Genomic DNA, 17,476 nt, shown 5'->3' with positions numbered 1-17,476 from the left:
AACAAATAACAGGTTTGGCAACACTGTTTCAGTATGCAAGCACACAGCCTGAGTGTCTAATTTCAGTGCTAATTAACTTAGGAGTGGCACAACATACAGAATGTTTTCTTAAAAATTATTTCTCAGCACAAGTGCTATGTAACAACTTTACAAAATTTTCGTACTGTTCCCGACTTCCTTGTATAGACAGTTCATCCATTCCGGAAATCGAAAATCTCAATAATTTTTGCCTGTTATCTAAATTGATAGTGGAAACGTATTGGTCCTGGGGACCCAAAGACTTTAGAAAATGTTTTAATTTCAGTTTTGAAGTTCGATAACAAATGACAAAAAATTTCATGTAAATACAGAGTAATGCTTTTCAAATTTTTATTTCATTTACTTGTAATGTTAAACCTTGCTTCTTATCCAGTTTCATGATTCTTAGGGCAACGGAAAGTATCGTATGGGTTTTAATAAGTGAGTTTGTGAGTATCAATATATGTGACATAAACGGTCATATCTCTTGATTTCGTTGTCTTAGAAAATTACATGTTTTACACCACTAAGACACTTTAGATCTTAGTGTGTCACATAATGTTCAAGTTGATACATCGTCCCATTCCTGAGGAAAAGTTTTTTCAACAGTCAGAGAGATGAACAGCAAAGTGATCCTGTAAGGGTTCTATTTCAACTGATTGAGGTACAGAATCCTAAAAATGACTTTGAATAAGGTTCAGTTAGTTAAACTCGATAACTCCCAGAAATGTTTGGCAACATAAAGTAGCTTAATAGCTTCCTTAAGTGAACACCTAGCAGGATGCAAATTTGTAAATACCTTCAGATATTTTTCCATCAGGAGTGAAATTAACAAATTATTTAAAATGTTTAGCTTGGAAGTCATAAATATAAATTAAGCAACTGAGGCAATTTGGATATTGGACTTACTTGATTGTAGTGACTTACAGAGTAAAATGGTCAACTGTAGATGTTAATACGATCAGTGTGAATAAACTGAAAGCCTAAACTTATTAGCAGGTGGCCAGCCTTTCATAATTTAAGTATACAATAATTTCATTGTATGTTAATATGTTATTTGTGGAAGTTTTACTTATCAATAATTTCTGAGATATCGCTAATTTGTCAATATAAGTATTGTGATTGTTAATAACTTTTTTACGGGAAAACTGTTAAAGAACACCACTTTCATTTCACGTGGCTTCTCAGTTGCAATTTGCTCATGAAAATTAACCACTGGAGAGAGTTTACACTGATGTATTTTGGTTATTGCAAAGATTGGCAAACGAACTAACATGGGCACAGGCACACATGTGGGCGCGCACTACTTGCCAGCGGGGACTGTCAGCCAGCAATTCCCCCTCCACCTATCTTCTGACATTGCTTGCTTGTTATAGAAGCATGCAGCAATACAGCAGATGAATTTACTTCATGTCATTAGTGTTGTCAGTGTCCGTCTCTTTGCCGTTTGTGGTATCACACAACTAGTGACAGGCAAATGACAGGAGTAGTGAGGTTCATCAGAATGAAAATAGGCCAAATCCCTAGGCTTCAGCTGACAGTGGGAAGAAGATTACTTTTTGTTGAAACTGAGATGATCCCTCAGTGTCTGTTCTGTAATGTGTTGCTTTGATTAGGAAATAGGTGAAAGAAGTTGATGTCCAGTGATGTCATGGATGTTATTGTAAAAACAATTAATAAATTGAGATTACATGGTTTGGGACATGAGCAGTTTAAGTTCTTCCTGGCAGAACTGGAGCGTGATTATATTGATGGGCTGTGTTTTTGTGATGTGTGCTGCCTGAGTTGAGGTGGTGTTGTGTATCATTTCTTCAATTTGCATAAAGTCATAATAGCATTATTCATGGACACAAAATGAATCCAGTAAAAGGGTATGATGATACCCTAGTGGGTATTAGATCTTGCATGTCTAACTGACCTTACAAAAGTACCTGAGTGCCTTGAGTACAGCTTTACAAGATAGACATCAGCTAATAACTGATGTTTTCGATACCACTTTTGGTTTTAACAGAAAATTACAGTTGAGAATAGACTAACTTACAAAATGGTCATTCATGCTTTTTTGGACTATTGCCTTGGTTATAAATGAATTAAATCTTGAAAAGAAGACATTGAACTAATATTTTGATGAATTTGTTAAGCTGTTACAGGCCTTGTTAGAAAATATTAATAGTAGACTTAGTTACAGAAATCTATTTGAACTTGATTTTAATATTTTTGCAACTCCTTTTGCAGTGGACTATAAAAGTGCACTTGCTGAAATTCAGTTAGAGCTGGACAACTTTAAGTGTAGTTGTGTGCTCAAGGAGAGATTTCACACTGCAGAAAATATTGAAATATTTTACAAGAACCACCCTCAAACAGTTTCTGCAGTTGTTTCAGATAGCTGCTAGAGCGTGAAGTATGTTTGGGATGACATACTTGCAATGCGTGTGAAAATTGACGTTTCTTTCTTTATCATGAGTAATGGACCAGCTCAGAATTTAACACGTCTCAGTAAGATTAGATGTGTTAATAGATGTTTTAGTAAAACAAACATGTTTTCTTTACTTGTTCCTTTATGTCAAGGCTATATTTGTATCATGAAAAATGTTGGCGAGAATGATATTTTACTCCCCTTTTCTTGAGATCCCTGTACTGCCCTCCCCACCAATTCTTCACTGAACCAAATAACAGGATTTGGAATGTTTCATACTGCTTGTAACTGCTTCATCCTGTGAAATGTATTACTTTGCAGTGCTGTATTACTTTGCAGTGCTGTATTACTTTGCAGTGCTGTATTACTTTGCAGTTTTCTGGTACTCATTACAACATTACACAGTGAAAAGTTTGTTTCTGTTTGTTTCTTTGTTGTGCCTCTATCAAACTGCAGACAGTCGACTGCCTTTCTGTTGTCTACTGTTATCATCTGAATGCTTGTAACAACGTTAATTTTTATTGATTGAAGTGGAACGCCACAATTGCTCTCAGAGGTAAGTGGAACGTGAAGTATGAGCTCATCAACAGGGTAAAACATCAAAGATAAAATTTCACTTACTAACAAACATAGGAAAACAAGACTATAGTTTTATAACCAAATAACTGACAAAGTTTTACGTGACAAGATGGCACAATGAAGCAAGCAGACTAGTGTAAATTCATTTTCATCTTTTCTCGGCAGAATTGTTGTAAGCTAACTTTTATCACTTTTTCATTTGATGCCACTTTTGCGTAACACAAATTGGTCTTTAAGGCTACACTTCTGCAAATACTACGCAACTGTTACACTTTATTATCAGTATTCATTGCAGTATTGTACTGTAATAATTGCAACAGTGTAGAGAATACTTCCAGCATGACTGAAAACTTGAGTGTCAGCTGTTGATCAGGTATTTATCGGCAGTCTTCGGTCCTGTTCGCAACCAAGAGAATGACAGATGAGCGTGCATCATACCCGGATGGCAATACCCATGCCCATGGCACCCATAGGCAGCCTCAAGGGTAGCTCGTGTGCCCGGTCCTGGATTATTGCATTATTGAATCCCTTTGACCATTTATCATTTTCTAGAGGATAAAGTAGTATAAATTTCTGCAGTAGTTAGAGACTTAAGTGAAAGTCATAACAAAACTTTAAATGTAAATATTAATTGTGTTTTGTGTCGTCTTGTTAACCACTCATATGCTACTTCATTTATTGCTAGTGCATGGATGTTTGTAGGTGATGAATAAGTTGGAATTACGCTGCTGAAAGTGAAGCTTTCCAGATCTTCTCACATTGCATCGCTCTTCACATATTTTTGTGATTCACTTTGTTGTTATGTTATTTATCAAACATTGCATCCCCTACTCAGTTTCCATGCCAAATACACATATATCTTCATTGCACTTGAAATACGGAAAACTAGTTTCACCTACTAGGCCTGAGTTATGCAGCCATATGAAGAAATAATTTTATTCATTGTGGAAATTCTGCCCTAGTTAGAGCAAGGAGCTGTGCTGTGATGTTGTTAGGGGAGGGTGAATTTTCTATGGTACAATTACCCATTTTTTAACATCTGTCCTGTTGAGCATTGCAGTGCTACTATCCCATTTTTCACACACCCCTCTGACAAAATATACCAATCCTGTAATTGATTTAAGTTTCATTATTAGTATCACACTCTTTTCGTAAAACACAAAATTTCAAAAACTCAAGGTTGCGTAGTATCCATCGTTGGAATTGGTGTTCTTAAAATTGTTCCACTTCCCCATTCAGAAAGCATAAAAGGGTGAGGGGTGTACACACTGTGGTATTAGATCTAACTTTATACAAACATAAAAACTGGAAAAATATAATAAAAAATTAATATTCTCAAGTCATAAATTTGTTACCCAATTGTGCCTGTGTTAAGAGTAGAGGGACTCCAAACCCAATTCTTTGACAGGCAGTATACTTCCAGCAAAATGAGTTGTAGCTTCCATTCTTACAATTTTTGAACCATTGTTGTGTTCTTGAAGTGACCAACTGGTAAACCTTGTGAAACAGCTGGAAACGGACAAGGACAGGCAGATCTTGTGACCCCACCAATGTAGATGACCTTTGCACTGATGTAGACGACCTTTGGCATTCTAGTTGATGGTGTCTTGAAAGTAACTACTGTGAAAAGACTTCTCCATGCTTGCATTTTTGAAAAGATGAAGGTCAAAGGTCATGGCTCATATGGTTATCTTGATGTTAATAATTAGTTTTGTAGACGTTTATATTTTCTTTTTAGCTGTGGATACTGAATCTTTCTTAGTTCTATTTCAGTCTTACAGATTGATAAAGTTCAGAATTCATTGTCAGATTCAGCAGTAAGTATGAGAAGCCAAAAATGTAGCAAAATATCCAATAAAAAACTTAACTCCGCCTGAACTCGCCTCAATGGTACCAACCAGCTGCCGTGCCATCCTCAGCCCTCAGGCATCACTGGATATGGATATGAAAGGGCATGCGGTCAGCACACCATTCTCCCAGCTTTATGTCAGTTTATGAGACCGACAGTATCCAATAGCATAAATGAATAAGATGCTTCTCAGATCTATGTGCCATATATTCTTCCTTTCAAATACAGCAAAGCTCATATTAAATATTTATTTAGGCAGAACTGTCAGTCTCAACGGAAATGTCAAGTTGACAGATATAAATATAAGAGTCAATACCTATTTCAAATTCTTTTGTTTGCTTGAGTCTCTTTCTCTTTCATCATCTGCATTGCTTATGTGATCAGGGGCAACCTTTCATGTAATGTGCGCAAGCACCCCTGCAGGTACTGTCACTCACATATTTAACACAGTCATCGTCCCACTTCAAAGACGTACGCTGTCCCTCCAGATTTCTCACCATATGCAAATATACACCAAAAACATGCAAATCAGTTGTGCCCTCTAAAATGTGAAATTATTATGTTGTTTTATAGTTAGCTAGACAGACATAGGGCCCTACACATCACTATTCTGGAAATATATGTAACATCGTATGCTTTAACACATTCACATTTACTAAACAGGATTACATATTTTGCAAGAACAACATAAATACGAGGGCTATCCACCAAGTACATTACATTTTGGAATTAAAAACAAATAAAGTATTGGAAAATTTTTTATTGTATACAGTCTTTCCAGGAAATCCACAAAAATCACACCTTTTCTGTGCCAAAAGACAGTCGCCACGTGGTTGAAGGCGCAGGCGGCCAATTTTACGACGAAGGAATTTCCAAGCTCGTCCATCGCTACGATAAGTGCCTTAATTTAAATGGCAACTATGTAGAAAAGTAGTATTTAAGTGTGGCTTTCATCTGTCTATAATAAAAAAAATTTCCAATACTTTATTTATTTTTAATTCCAAAACGTAATGTACTTTGTGGATAGCCCTCGTACATGCAGTGTGCACAAACAGTTGCATGAGCTTTCGAAGTTTGTAGGCACATAAACAAATCGCTTCTCTCCTTGAACACAATAAAATTTAATTTATTTAAAGGTGGTGTCTAATTCTGTGATAGCTTCCATTTTCTTCCAAAAGAATAAAAAATGTTGCAAAATCCGTTGTTTGAACCCCCACTCTCTGAGTGATTGAAATGATTTTTTTCTTTGATTTCTCAGAAACTACTAGGTTGCACATCTGATATGTATAGATAAAATTTCCTTATTGTGAGTGAAGTGTTAGAACAGTTCCACATGGTTCCTGCTTAGTGACCTAAACCCATTAATAGGAGTTACTCTAGTGTAGGACCCCTACTGGTCTGCCAAAACTAATCAAAGTCAGTTGACTGTAGGATCTGGCTTCTCCTTGTAAGACATGTGACTGCTTAAGTCCCTTTGATGTTTTTCTTAATGCCATTTCTATAGTTGGCTGTAGTCAATAAAATTAATGTTTTAGGATCACTCGTATGTAGTTGAGATGTGTTGCCTCTGAAAAAAGCTAAGTAATGAATTTCATCCACTGTCCAGGTAACAATTCATCCAAATACACCCAGACATGCTGTTGATAGTGAAATGGACACGCTCTCACACCATACCAAGTTTTCTCTCAGGGGTAGTTTACAGGTCTATGATTCAAATTTTACACTGAGGTGACAAGTCATGGGATACCTCCTAATATCGTGTCAGACCTCCTTTTGCCTGGCATAGTGTAACAGCTCTATGTGGGATGGACTCAAAAAGTCATTGGAAGTACCGTACAGGAATATTGAGCCATGCTGTCTTTATAGCCACCCATAACTGCGAAAGTGTGGTTGATACAGGATTTTATGCACAAATTGACCTCTCGATTATGACCCATAAATGTTTGATGGAATGCATGTCAGGAGATCTGGACGGTCACATAATTCGCTTGAACTGTCCAGACTGTTCTTCAAATCAATTGTGAGCAGTTGTGGCCCAGTGAGATGGCACATTGTCGTCCAAAAAAATGTCATCGTTGTATGGGAAAATGAAGTCCAGAAATGGCTACAAATGTTCTTGTACTAGATGAACATAACCATTTACAGCCAATAATTGGTTCAGTTGCACCAGAGGACCCAGTCCATTCCATGTAAACACAGTCCCCACCATTATGGACCCACCACCAACTTGCACAGTGCCTTGTTGACAACTTGGGTCTATGGTTTTGTGGGATCTGTGCCTCACCCAAATCCTATCATCAGCTCGTACCGACTGAACTTGGGACTCATCTCACCTGCCCATGGTTTTCCACTCATCTAGGGTCCAACCAATGTTATGAGCCCAGGAGAAGTGCTGCGGGTGATATCATACCACTAGCAAAGGCAGTTGCGTCAGTCGTCTACTGCTATAGCCCATTAATGTCAAATTTCACTGTAGTGTACTAATCTGTCAAACATCCCACATTGATTTCTGCAGGTATTTCATGCAGTGTTGCTTGTCTGTTGCACTGCTAACTCTTTGCAAATGTCATTGCTCTCGGTCATTTTGTGAAGGTCGTTGACCACTACGTTGTCTGTAGAGTGAGGTTATGCCTGAAATGTGGTATTCTCAGCACACTCTTGGCACTGTGGATCTCGATATACTGAATTCCTTAATGATTTCCAAAAGTAATGTACCATGCATCTAGCTCCAACTACCATTCCACATTCAAAGTCTGTTAATTCCCGTTGTGTGGCCATAATACCCGTAGGAAGTATTTTCACATGAATCACCTGCGTACAAAGAACTGCTCCGCCAATGCACTGGCCTTTATTGCCTTGTGTACGCAATACTGCCACCATCTATAATTATATATATATATATATATATATATATATATATATATATATATATATATATATATATATGTATATATATGTATGTATATATATATATATATATGTATGTATATATATATATATATATATATGTATGTATATATATATATGTCTAAAAAGAAAGATGATGAAACTTACCAAACAAAAGCGCTGGCAGGTCGATAGACACACAAACAAACACAAACATACACACAAAATTCTAGCTTTCGCAACCAATGGTTGCCTCGTCAGGAAAGAGGGAAGGAGAAGGAAAGACAAAAGGATATGGGTTTTAAGGGAGAGGGTAAGGAGTCATTCCAATCCCGGGAGCGGAAAGACTTACCTTAGGGGGAAAAAAGGACAGGTATACACTCGCACACACACACATATCCATCCACACATACACAGACACAAGGGAATATTTTTATGCAAATTTAGTATTCTTTGGTTAATCAGTAACCCTACTGCCATTGTATCTGTGTTGTTCTTAAGAGGGGAAACATTTCCATAGATCCACAATTCTTAATGTTTACAGCACAGTTAATTAAGCCCCTCTCACCCATACCCCACACCCACCTCCACCAAACACCCACCAGACCCGACACATTGTCAAAGTTTGGTAGGGTTGGTTGGTGACTATCATGTATGCAGAAAATTACAATAGAAACTTACAAAGCAAAGACAATCCAACAAACTTGTTGTTTTACAGCGGAGTAAATTGCAATCCAAATTGTTTCTGTACAGGTGTTATTCATATTGTTCACCACTCTTCTGTTCAAAATGTGGGACATATTGAACTTTTAAACACCACCTGTCTTTGAACTTTGTTGTGATCACAATGGTGGACATAAACCACTCGCATAAATTCATTACATGTAAAACACATGCTATTACAAGAAATAGAATTACTTTAATGAGAACACATTTGTTGGCTTCACAACCCCAGTCAATCACATTTCAACTTCACCCAGACCTTGGTTTGCTACTGATAATTGCATAGCACACCCCCCCCCCCCCCCCCCCCTACCCCAACCTGTTTCCCATCCCACACAAACACACACACCAATTGCAGTAAGGAAATTCATATGTGAGGAAAAAAAGCTGTGAGTGACTACTTTAAATGCCTCATGGCAAGATTTTGAGAGGATGTGCGGGAAGTAACAAAACAAAGAATTGGTTGAGGAACTGATGAAAAGTTTGATGGGACTGTGAAAGGAGAAACAAGCTAAGCAGGTGAGAAAGAGGACCAAGAAAGGCAGCACCACCTCCACATAGTAAAAAAACTAATTACAGATACTTGACATTGCTTTGATTGTTGACACTGAGACACATATGTTGATTTTTCTCCTGTAAATTATTGTTGTGTGCATCTTGTGATTCCTTTTGGTATGCAACAGTTTTGTTTGAAGATGTTAGTTCTTAACATAATTTGATATTGCATTGTGATTTCTAATTATTTTTTTTTATTAACACTTTGTTTTGTATAATTTTTTTTGTAGATTTGTTACGTTAACTACAATGTTTTACTCATTTCTGACATTTTTTTCTACTTCCCCCAGCTTGAAGATACTGGGGACGATAGTGACTCTAAGGTATTACAACTAACTTCAGTTTTTCATTTATATTATACTGTACTGCATATTTTGCATGTCTGACATTTCTACTACTCTTACTTGGACCATATTCTGGCAAACTATCCCTCTTTGTGCAGATATGGAAGTGAATATTCAGGTGTTACTTTGAATTCAGTTTCTCCTGTTTAGTACTTACAGATGACTGATTATTGATGTAACAACATGGAAAGTTGCTTCAAAAATTTCTGCTCTTGTAAAATAACCAGACATTAGATTATTTGTTGACAGAGCTTATTTTCCTAATAATGTAAAAGACAAGGGGAAAAGTAAAAAAGAACACTATGAAAGGCAGTTACTATTTCAAATATTTAAAACTATAGAAAGGAGTGAAGTGCAAGCAAATTAGCGCACACACACACACACACACACACACACACACACACACACACACACACACACACCTCCGTCAAGTAAGCAGCCAGTAGTTGCATCTGAAGCATCAGGAATGTAGGGCAATTAAAACATTCCAATAAACACCACTGGTATTCACTTTCATGGTGTGCATTTAAACAAATTCCTTTAATTTTCTTTTGATTTACTTCTGTCCTTGCTTTCCTTGTTGAGCTTTTGATGGGACATGGGTGTTGGCTTCTTACATGTTGAATGAATTCTGTTCGTGAAGTAACTGTATGTCATTGTTTGTATGAATAACAGTGTTTTGCATCTGTGTTGTGAACTAATGTTTCCCTGTGTCTCTTGGCCTGTTTTCTCTCTCCTTATCCTGTACGCTGCCATGTTTGGGTGATATAAACAAATCTATGAAACAGAAGAATATTCCCGACTTCTTCCAGTCACCTAAGGTACAGAGTTCCCTATTTATCTGTATTTAATCTTCCCTTTTCTATATTTGTATTTCTGGTATTTTTAGTGATGTCTTTGTGATGTAGGTTTTCTTGCTGAAAGAGCAGTGCTTGCTACCTTATTGTAGTAGTACTTACATACACTCTTTTAGCTAATTAAGTTTTTATAATGTCAGAATAATTTTTTTCACCTTCTTCAGTTGCCAAAATTAAGTTTGAAAAAATGGGAGGTGGTGGGGCTCTGATTGTCATTTCAAAGTAAGATTTGTAAAACAAGTATTGGATGAAACAATGAGAAATGTTTTCCACCACAAGCAAGAGAAATTTTTAGGTACAACAACTTTAATTCCTCATGAGGGATTGTTATAAACAGAAGATAAAGGTATCTAGGAAAGAAAGCTGAAGGCAACTTGCATGTAGTAGTAAGGTGGGCTGAAATGTAAAAGGAAAAGGAAAAAAAAAACTAGACATACAGTAGCTAATTATCAATAAGGCACTGAGTAAAGCTTATTTTTCTTTAACTGTAAGATTTAAAACTGACAGAATTCCTTCCAAGTTGTTGTAGTTTCATAGTGGTTCTAGATACCTGTGGTTGTTGTAGCCCCCCACATCCCTTAATCATTTCGTTTTGTGTGTAGATTTAACAACACTGACATGTTTGCATTAGAATGGCCCAAGATTAACTAGTGATACCTGATCAGTAACCATTAACTTTTGTGGTTAGCATTAATTGCTCATCCTGTCACTTGTAACTATAGTTCTATTACTCATACTGTGGAGGCTTCTCTACATTTTACCAAAAGATTTCGGAGTTGCCATTTTATTTTCTTGTTCTTTATGTATTCCTCATATGTACCTACATAACTTCTGACAATTTGTGGCACAGATTCTTAATATGTGGAATTGCTGTGTCATGGATTAGTGTTTCAACTGTATTATCTACATTATGCTCCATGCATTTATTAGTCATTTAGGTAGCAAAAGTTTCAGGAACAGTGAAGTGTACATCAGACAGGTACAGATTTTTCAATTGCATAAAAATGCAAGTGATTCACATCACAATTGATTCTCTTCTGTTATCATTAATTTTCATTGTAGATCACAATTGCAGCTTTCTTGGCTGTGAATTTTGTGTGGTCGTGTAGTCCTGTCACCTGTATATGACATGTTCCAACGCTAAACGTGTTGCAGAGTAATTTGTAAGTATGTCCATAGTTTCAGAAGATGACTGTGTGAAAACAAAACATACAGAAAATATCCACATACCATTGGATAGTGTGTGTCTCAAAGTTTTTAATTCTCAACATAGGTGCTCAGTATGGGCATCGCTGGTAACACAGTAAAAGTAAATATGTGAGGAAGAGTACATGCATGCTTTTGAAGTCTGGCCAGGAAGGTGCAATGACAGTGGCTCACTTTGGAAATCTGTTCATCGGTCACCTGTCTACAGGTGCTAACTGTGCCGATACAGCGGTATGGTGCAGATGACTTGGCTATATATTCTGACATGCGTGCCCCTAGTGGTGCACTCTTCAACTATGCGATGGTGTGTTTTATGAATTGAAACTCGGGAAGATGCACTGTCCATTGGTGCGCATCAATTTTCTGTATGTCTGATAGTTTTTGCACATCTGTCTTCTGAAACTCTGGAGGTACGTACGAATAACCCTGTGTTCTTATCAACCCCTCCTTGATGTAAACTGGCAGTTTTTAGGTGCAATGACAGCCTTCTCAAGGTGCTTTTACCCTAGTGCTCTGGCTTGCAGTTCTGATTGCTTTCCATCAATTCTGTTGCATGTTCATATTAAACAAAGTAGCTTAGTCTGATGTTAATTAAGTTACTAAATATTGATACTGTTACTTTACGTATAGTGTGTTTACTCCGGAAGAGAGAGATACAGAGAAAATGTCAGAATATAATGATACAGTTTGGAATAGATCGTTTGAAACAGAAAAGATACCACTGTAGGCAGTACAGACTGGATACAGAGGACATGACACAACACTAAGTGAATGGTAGCTATAATGACAGTTTGAAAATCAAGAAAACAGTAAAAAATAGAAATAGGGGAATTTTAAAAAATACACAGATAAGGAGGCAACATTAAGTTGACTGAGGAGAATATTAAAGTTAATTTATGTTGTGACTGAGATGGGTATGTGGCATAATGCTATTTGGCTGTTAGAAACATATTACATTAAAGCCAGTGAGCATTTTCTGTGGGGGCTGTAATTTTGCTTTTGCAGTCCGTATCATAATGCATGTTAATTTACTCAGCAAGGTTACCTTTGTTGTACAGAAACATGAGTGTGCTGAATACATGCAGTTCTATTTCTAATTTGGCCAGTCCATAATGGAAGTCACCTTGCTGATTTATTTCAACTTGCAGATATTTATAGTAGCACCAGCTTTCTTTAGAAGTTATGTAATATGGTTTGCAAAAATGAAAAAAGTAAAAATCATCATGAACCAAAACGTGAAAGGAAAATAGTGGAACTTCAAATTAATCTGTATCAGCTGAACATGATAGCATTTAATATTAACTTTCCACTGACTGAAACACTAAAGCTGTAAGGAACGTCTATACCTCAGCGTAGTATGTTGTACTAAAATTGCTCTGTTGGTAGAACAGATTGTGAGCTGTCAGCTCCTAAATGAAATTCATAGTGTAACGAAGTGACGCCAAATTAAATTAGACATCTCCTCCTTCATGCTGTAGCTACAATAACAAGCTAAACTTTTGAACTGATATTTGTTTACCTGCCATGCAACTCCATATTCAATTGAAGAGTCACACCATGGAAACTTCATGGAAGCATTCATTATGTTTGTGATTTATTCATAGAGGTGCAGGAACAGGAGGGGGGGGGGGGGGGGAGATTTAAGTTGTACATATTTCTTACAGCTTATCTATGTAAGTTTCCATGAAACATACACACTTTCTCCTGAGATTTGTTGGCTTTTCCTCACTGCAGAAGAACAGAGTTACTACTATGTTTTTGACATGTTGTCATGTTGTGTAAATTATGCTGTGTTTTTAAGTGTAGTATTACTGTCTTTGAGAATTTCAAAGAGCTTTTTGTTGAGCTTGAATGTTTGGCTGTTCCTACTATTCAGTGCAGTGAAAGTTATGTCAGTGTTGTTGAGAAAAGCTGTGTAGAATGTGTGTTCTGTCAGCCGTTTTGGTTCAGTTTGCGAGGGTAACTGTTGTTTCATAAGATTTGCTAGTTTTTCCTTCTGTGTTGCTTTAGTTTTCTGTGCAGCGATTTAGGTGTACAGTTATGGAATCATGTTCTAGTCTATGAAGTCAGCTGCAGCTGTGCACTATAAAGCTGTGTATTGAACATTTGTTTTTCACCATAAAAATTTTTTAGTTTATCTTTCACCCATAGTTTTTGCACATTTTCCATTGTTTTCTTTGAAATTTTTGCGTTCGTTGTGATGTCAGTCTTGATGTAATTTGGAGTGACTTTATTTGTGAGACAATTTCTATTCAAATGAGTGAACTGTGTCATCATTGCAAGTTTTACCGAGGTATTTTTGCACTCAAAAAATAGCCTTGACTGCCAGGTGTGAACATTAGGTTACTTTTTTCCATGCCTGTTATTTATATTGAATGAAACAAGAAGTTTACTCTTACCAGTTACAGTTTATTTATATCCACATTTCATTGAAAGTTATTCCGAAATAATGATGTTGTTATATATATTCTTTGTACTTCGAAGTATTGTTTCTGTTTTGCTATATGTTCTTTGCACCTAGTTGTTTACAGACACCGTTTTTGTTTACAAAATATGACAGTTTACATGTGATGTGTTATGACAGAGAAAGGAGCCTGTAACCATTGGGGGTATTCTATTTTAATTGTTTTTTTTCTTTTTTTTCACCTTTAGATACATGTTTAGTTCTAGTCAAAACCTCCCCAAATCCATGTTCTGAAATATGTTTTTGGTGCTCCAGCAGACAGTGCCACAAGTTACCCCAAAATCATAACATAACACATGTCTTATTAACACTTGTACATCCACCTGATAATGGAAGTCTAAACGTTAAAAACGCATTGTGGATGTAACTAAACAGTGACTGATAACAGTGAACTTGTTGTTTCATTTTATATCAATAAGTCGCAGCAAATCCTAACCCAAAATGTTCACATTTAAAGTCAATGTTCATTCATTGTCATACAGCAGTTGAAAAGTTGCCTCCAGTGTTCTCGAGCAAATTTCCCACTTATCGCCAGTTGTCATCTTAACCACTTCAACTATCAGTGCATGCTCCCCGCACCAACCCAAACTTCCATATGTCATACTGTCTATATCCTCACAGACATAACGTAAATGTCACCTTGTAAGATATTCACCACACTTTTAGGAAATTATGTGATTTCAAGAGACTCTCCTAGAAAACAAAAATATAAAGACTAAAGCATTACAAAATATTCCATAGTAGGACTGTTGTTACTATACGAGCATTAAAATTGCAATATCGAACTTCATTATTTCTGGGTGCATGCATCCACATATTGTCACACAGTCGTTTTTTAAAAATTGGTGTCAGTCACATTTTAACTGTGAAAAATATTTCACCTATTGTTGGTTTTGTTGTTTAAGTAGTTTGGTTAGTATTTGTTTTCCTTTAAATATAACCAGTTACCATATAGTAGATTTCGCATGCTTTTTTGAGCTGTGCTGAATATTATATTTGATCCTATACTGCAGACAAAGGGCCCTTGGTGTGCACTCTTTGCTGTGCAATTTAGTATGCTGTTGTCGCTTTGGGAGCAGTTTATTCTCAGCCCGCTTATGATGAAAAAAATTTAAAAAGTTGAGAGCTAAGTTGGCAATTGAAGGATTGATGAATGCGTATTTCTAACCGTGTAGGATCCTTCAGCTTATGCTGTGTAAACTATTACCATTTGATGCATTTCATTTTTTGTATGTTGAACAATGTGTTCCACCCGGGATACCAGAGGCAATTCAGGACCTATTTTTTTCTTTGTTTGCAAAAAACCTGTCCAATATGACAGTGTAATTAAAATTGCATAAATTCAGTGTTTTGTTGATGATCTGTTGCATGTTGTAAGTTATAATATGAATTAGGATGGACTTTAACTCAGCTCATAGTGGAGGCATTGCACAGCAGACAGGCCTCAGCATGTGTGTGTGTGTGTGTGTGTGTGTGTGTGTGTGTGTGTGTGTGTGTGTGTGGTGTGTGTGTTTAGTAGCAATCTATCCTAATTCATACTGTTGATACTCCATTCCGGATTTTACATTGTTGCATATGTTGAACACTACATTCACAAAACTATTTTTTTTACTTTCATTAATAATTTATGCATTCTATTCATAGCAGAAACTTATCATAGCTTGAAATTTTTAGGGAAAAGGAAAGAAACCTGAAATAGCAACAGTTATTGCCCCTTATCAGGCTACAAGTTCAGAACAACTCAGCCTGCAGAGGGGCCAGTTAATAATGATTCGAAAGAAGACAACAACTGGTTGGTGGGAAGGTGAATTGCAAGCAAAGGGCAAAAAAAGACAAATTGGCTGGTTCCCTGCCTCATATGTAAAATTACTAGGAGGTAGTAACAAAGGGACACCTGTAAAGCAGGAGGATACATCATTGCAGCAGCAACAACAACAACAACAACAACAACCTGCTCAAGAGGCATCACAGCCTGCAACAGGTAAATATAATGGTATCACATTTTCATGTCCCCGTCTCTTACTCCTGTTACTGGTCTCTTGTCTATCGCTCCTCCTGCTTGCCTCCTATCTGTCACTCCTCCTCCTCCCCCCCTCCTCCTCCCCCCCTCCTCCTCCCCCCTTCCGTGCATGTCGGCCACCCTTACTTCTGTTTCCCACCCCAGCTCCCACAGTCGAAGAGAGATTGCCATGACAAGTGTATCATCCCAGTCTCTGGACTGACAGTGATGATGACAGCAGCAACGGCATGAAGATAAATTTCAAAATAACGCTGATCATTGCTTTTGTATTTAAGGTGTTACCTTCAGTATATTGGGGGTGGGGTTTATAATTATGGTGTGTCTCATCTACTCACAGAGGTCAATTGAGAGTTGTAATTATTGTATGGCAGTGAAACATGGTAGATATGCTTATGTGTTAATGTGGAACCGATTTACATTGAGGGGGGGGGGGGGGGGGGGAGGGAAACAGTTCCAATTGTGGCCCCCAGGTGCAAATACGGCACTGTACACTGTTTGTATTAAGTTATATCCACACAGTCATTTGGCAAGCCATAACATGAGTGAACTATATGGCTGTCGATGCGGGGGTGGGGAGTTAGTTTTATGTGAATGGCAGCAATTACAGTGCTGCATTGAGAGAGTATCACCAACTGAAAAGTTTGTGAAGAATCGCATTGTCATTAAATGGTTTACAGATTATGATAGTTAAATTCAGGAATACGGGCAAGCTTGGTTGACATGTAGAAGAGGAAGGATTTGTATTTCAGTGCCAGTTAATGATGATTTTCTGTCCTGTAACTGACCACACTGTATGTGCCCTGGGTGATGCTAATGCAGTGTCACGAGAATTGTTTACCTCATGGTCAACAGTACGGTGGGTTTTGTAGTCTATATTACATTGCTACCCATCAAAGATCCAGACAGCGCAACAACTGAAACCCCCATGATCTGCAGCCACAATCTGAATTTGCTTTTCAGTTTCTGACATGGATCAAAGTTAATGACATGTGGCCAGGCAATATTCCATGGAGTGATGATGCACATTTTACACTATATGGTTCAGAGAATGCACAGAAATGCCGAATTCGGAGTACTGTTAGACTGCATGTTGTGCGTGAAGCATCATTGCATTCACTATATGTGACTGTGTGCTGTGCATTCACAAACATCTTTATTCTTGGTCTGTTCTTCATTAAAGAAAATACGCCTAGAGGGCCTGTGAGGCGTACTGTGATGTCTGCACATTGAGACCTCCTTGTACTGCATGTGATTCCCAATTTGGAAGAGTGCAGTTGGGTGAAAACAGCTGTTGTCACGCAGAATGTAGCGACACCGCATGTTGCTTGCATGAACTTTTTTACTTCCATGGGTTTGCAAGATGCATGACCTGCAGGATGATGTGATCTGAATCCATGTGAAATTTGACTTGAGATATTTAAAAGAACACATGTACCAGTGATGCATTTGGTCTCTACCTGATATGAAGCTCTACCTGATATGAAGCCCAGTATATGGGGATATGTTACTCAGATTCCACCAGAACTGCTGCGAGCAACTGTTGATCATGTTGTTTTATG

General features: G+C 37.3%; 1 protein-coding gene across 1 annotated transcript in view; it reads left to right on the top strand.

The window, feature by feature from the left end:
• The window catches only part of LOC124567739 (intersectin-2-like), a gene marked incomplete at both ends in the record, with an annotated part of 28,126 nt that extends 12,248 nt beyond the window's left edge, over positions 1 to 15,878 (top strand). The window contains 3 exons of the mRNA XM_047131037.1: positions 9,317 to 9,349; positions 10,159 to 10,191; positions 15,572 to 15,878. Coding sequence (XP_046986993.1) covers positions 9,317 to 9,349; positions 10,159 to 10,191; positions 15,572 to 15,878 — 373 coding nt within the window. The remainder of the gene's footprint in view (positions 1 to 9,316; positions 9,350 to 10,158; positions 10,192 to 15,571) is intronic.
• Positions 15,879 to 17,476: the final 1,598 nt, after the last annotated feature.

The sequence above is a fragment of the Schistocerca americana genome, unplaced genomic scaffold, assembly GCF_021461395.2.
Source record: "Schistocerca americana isolate TAMUIC-IGC-003095 unplaced genomic scaffold, iqSchAmer2.1 HiC_scaffold_1391, whole genome shotgun sequence".
NCBI lineage: Eukaryota > Metazoa > Arthropoda > Insecta > Orthoptera > Acrididae > Schistocerca > Schistocerca americana.
The sequence above is the reverse complement of the archived record's forward strand: the minus strand, read 5'-3'. Positions and strand labels throughout refer to the sequence as shown.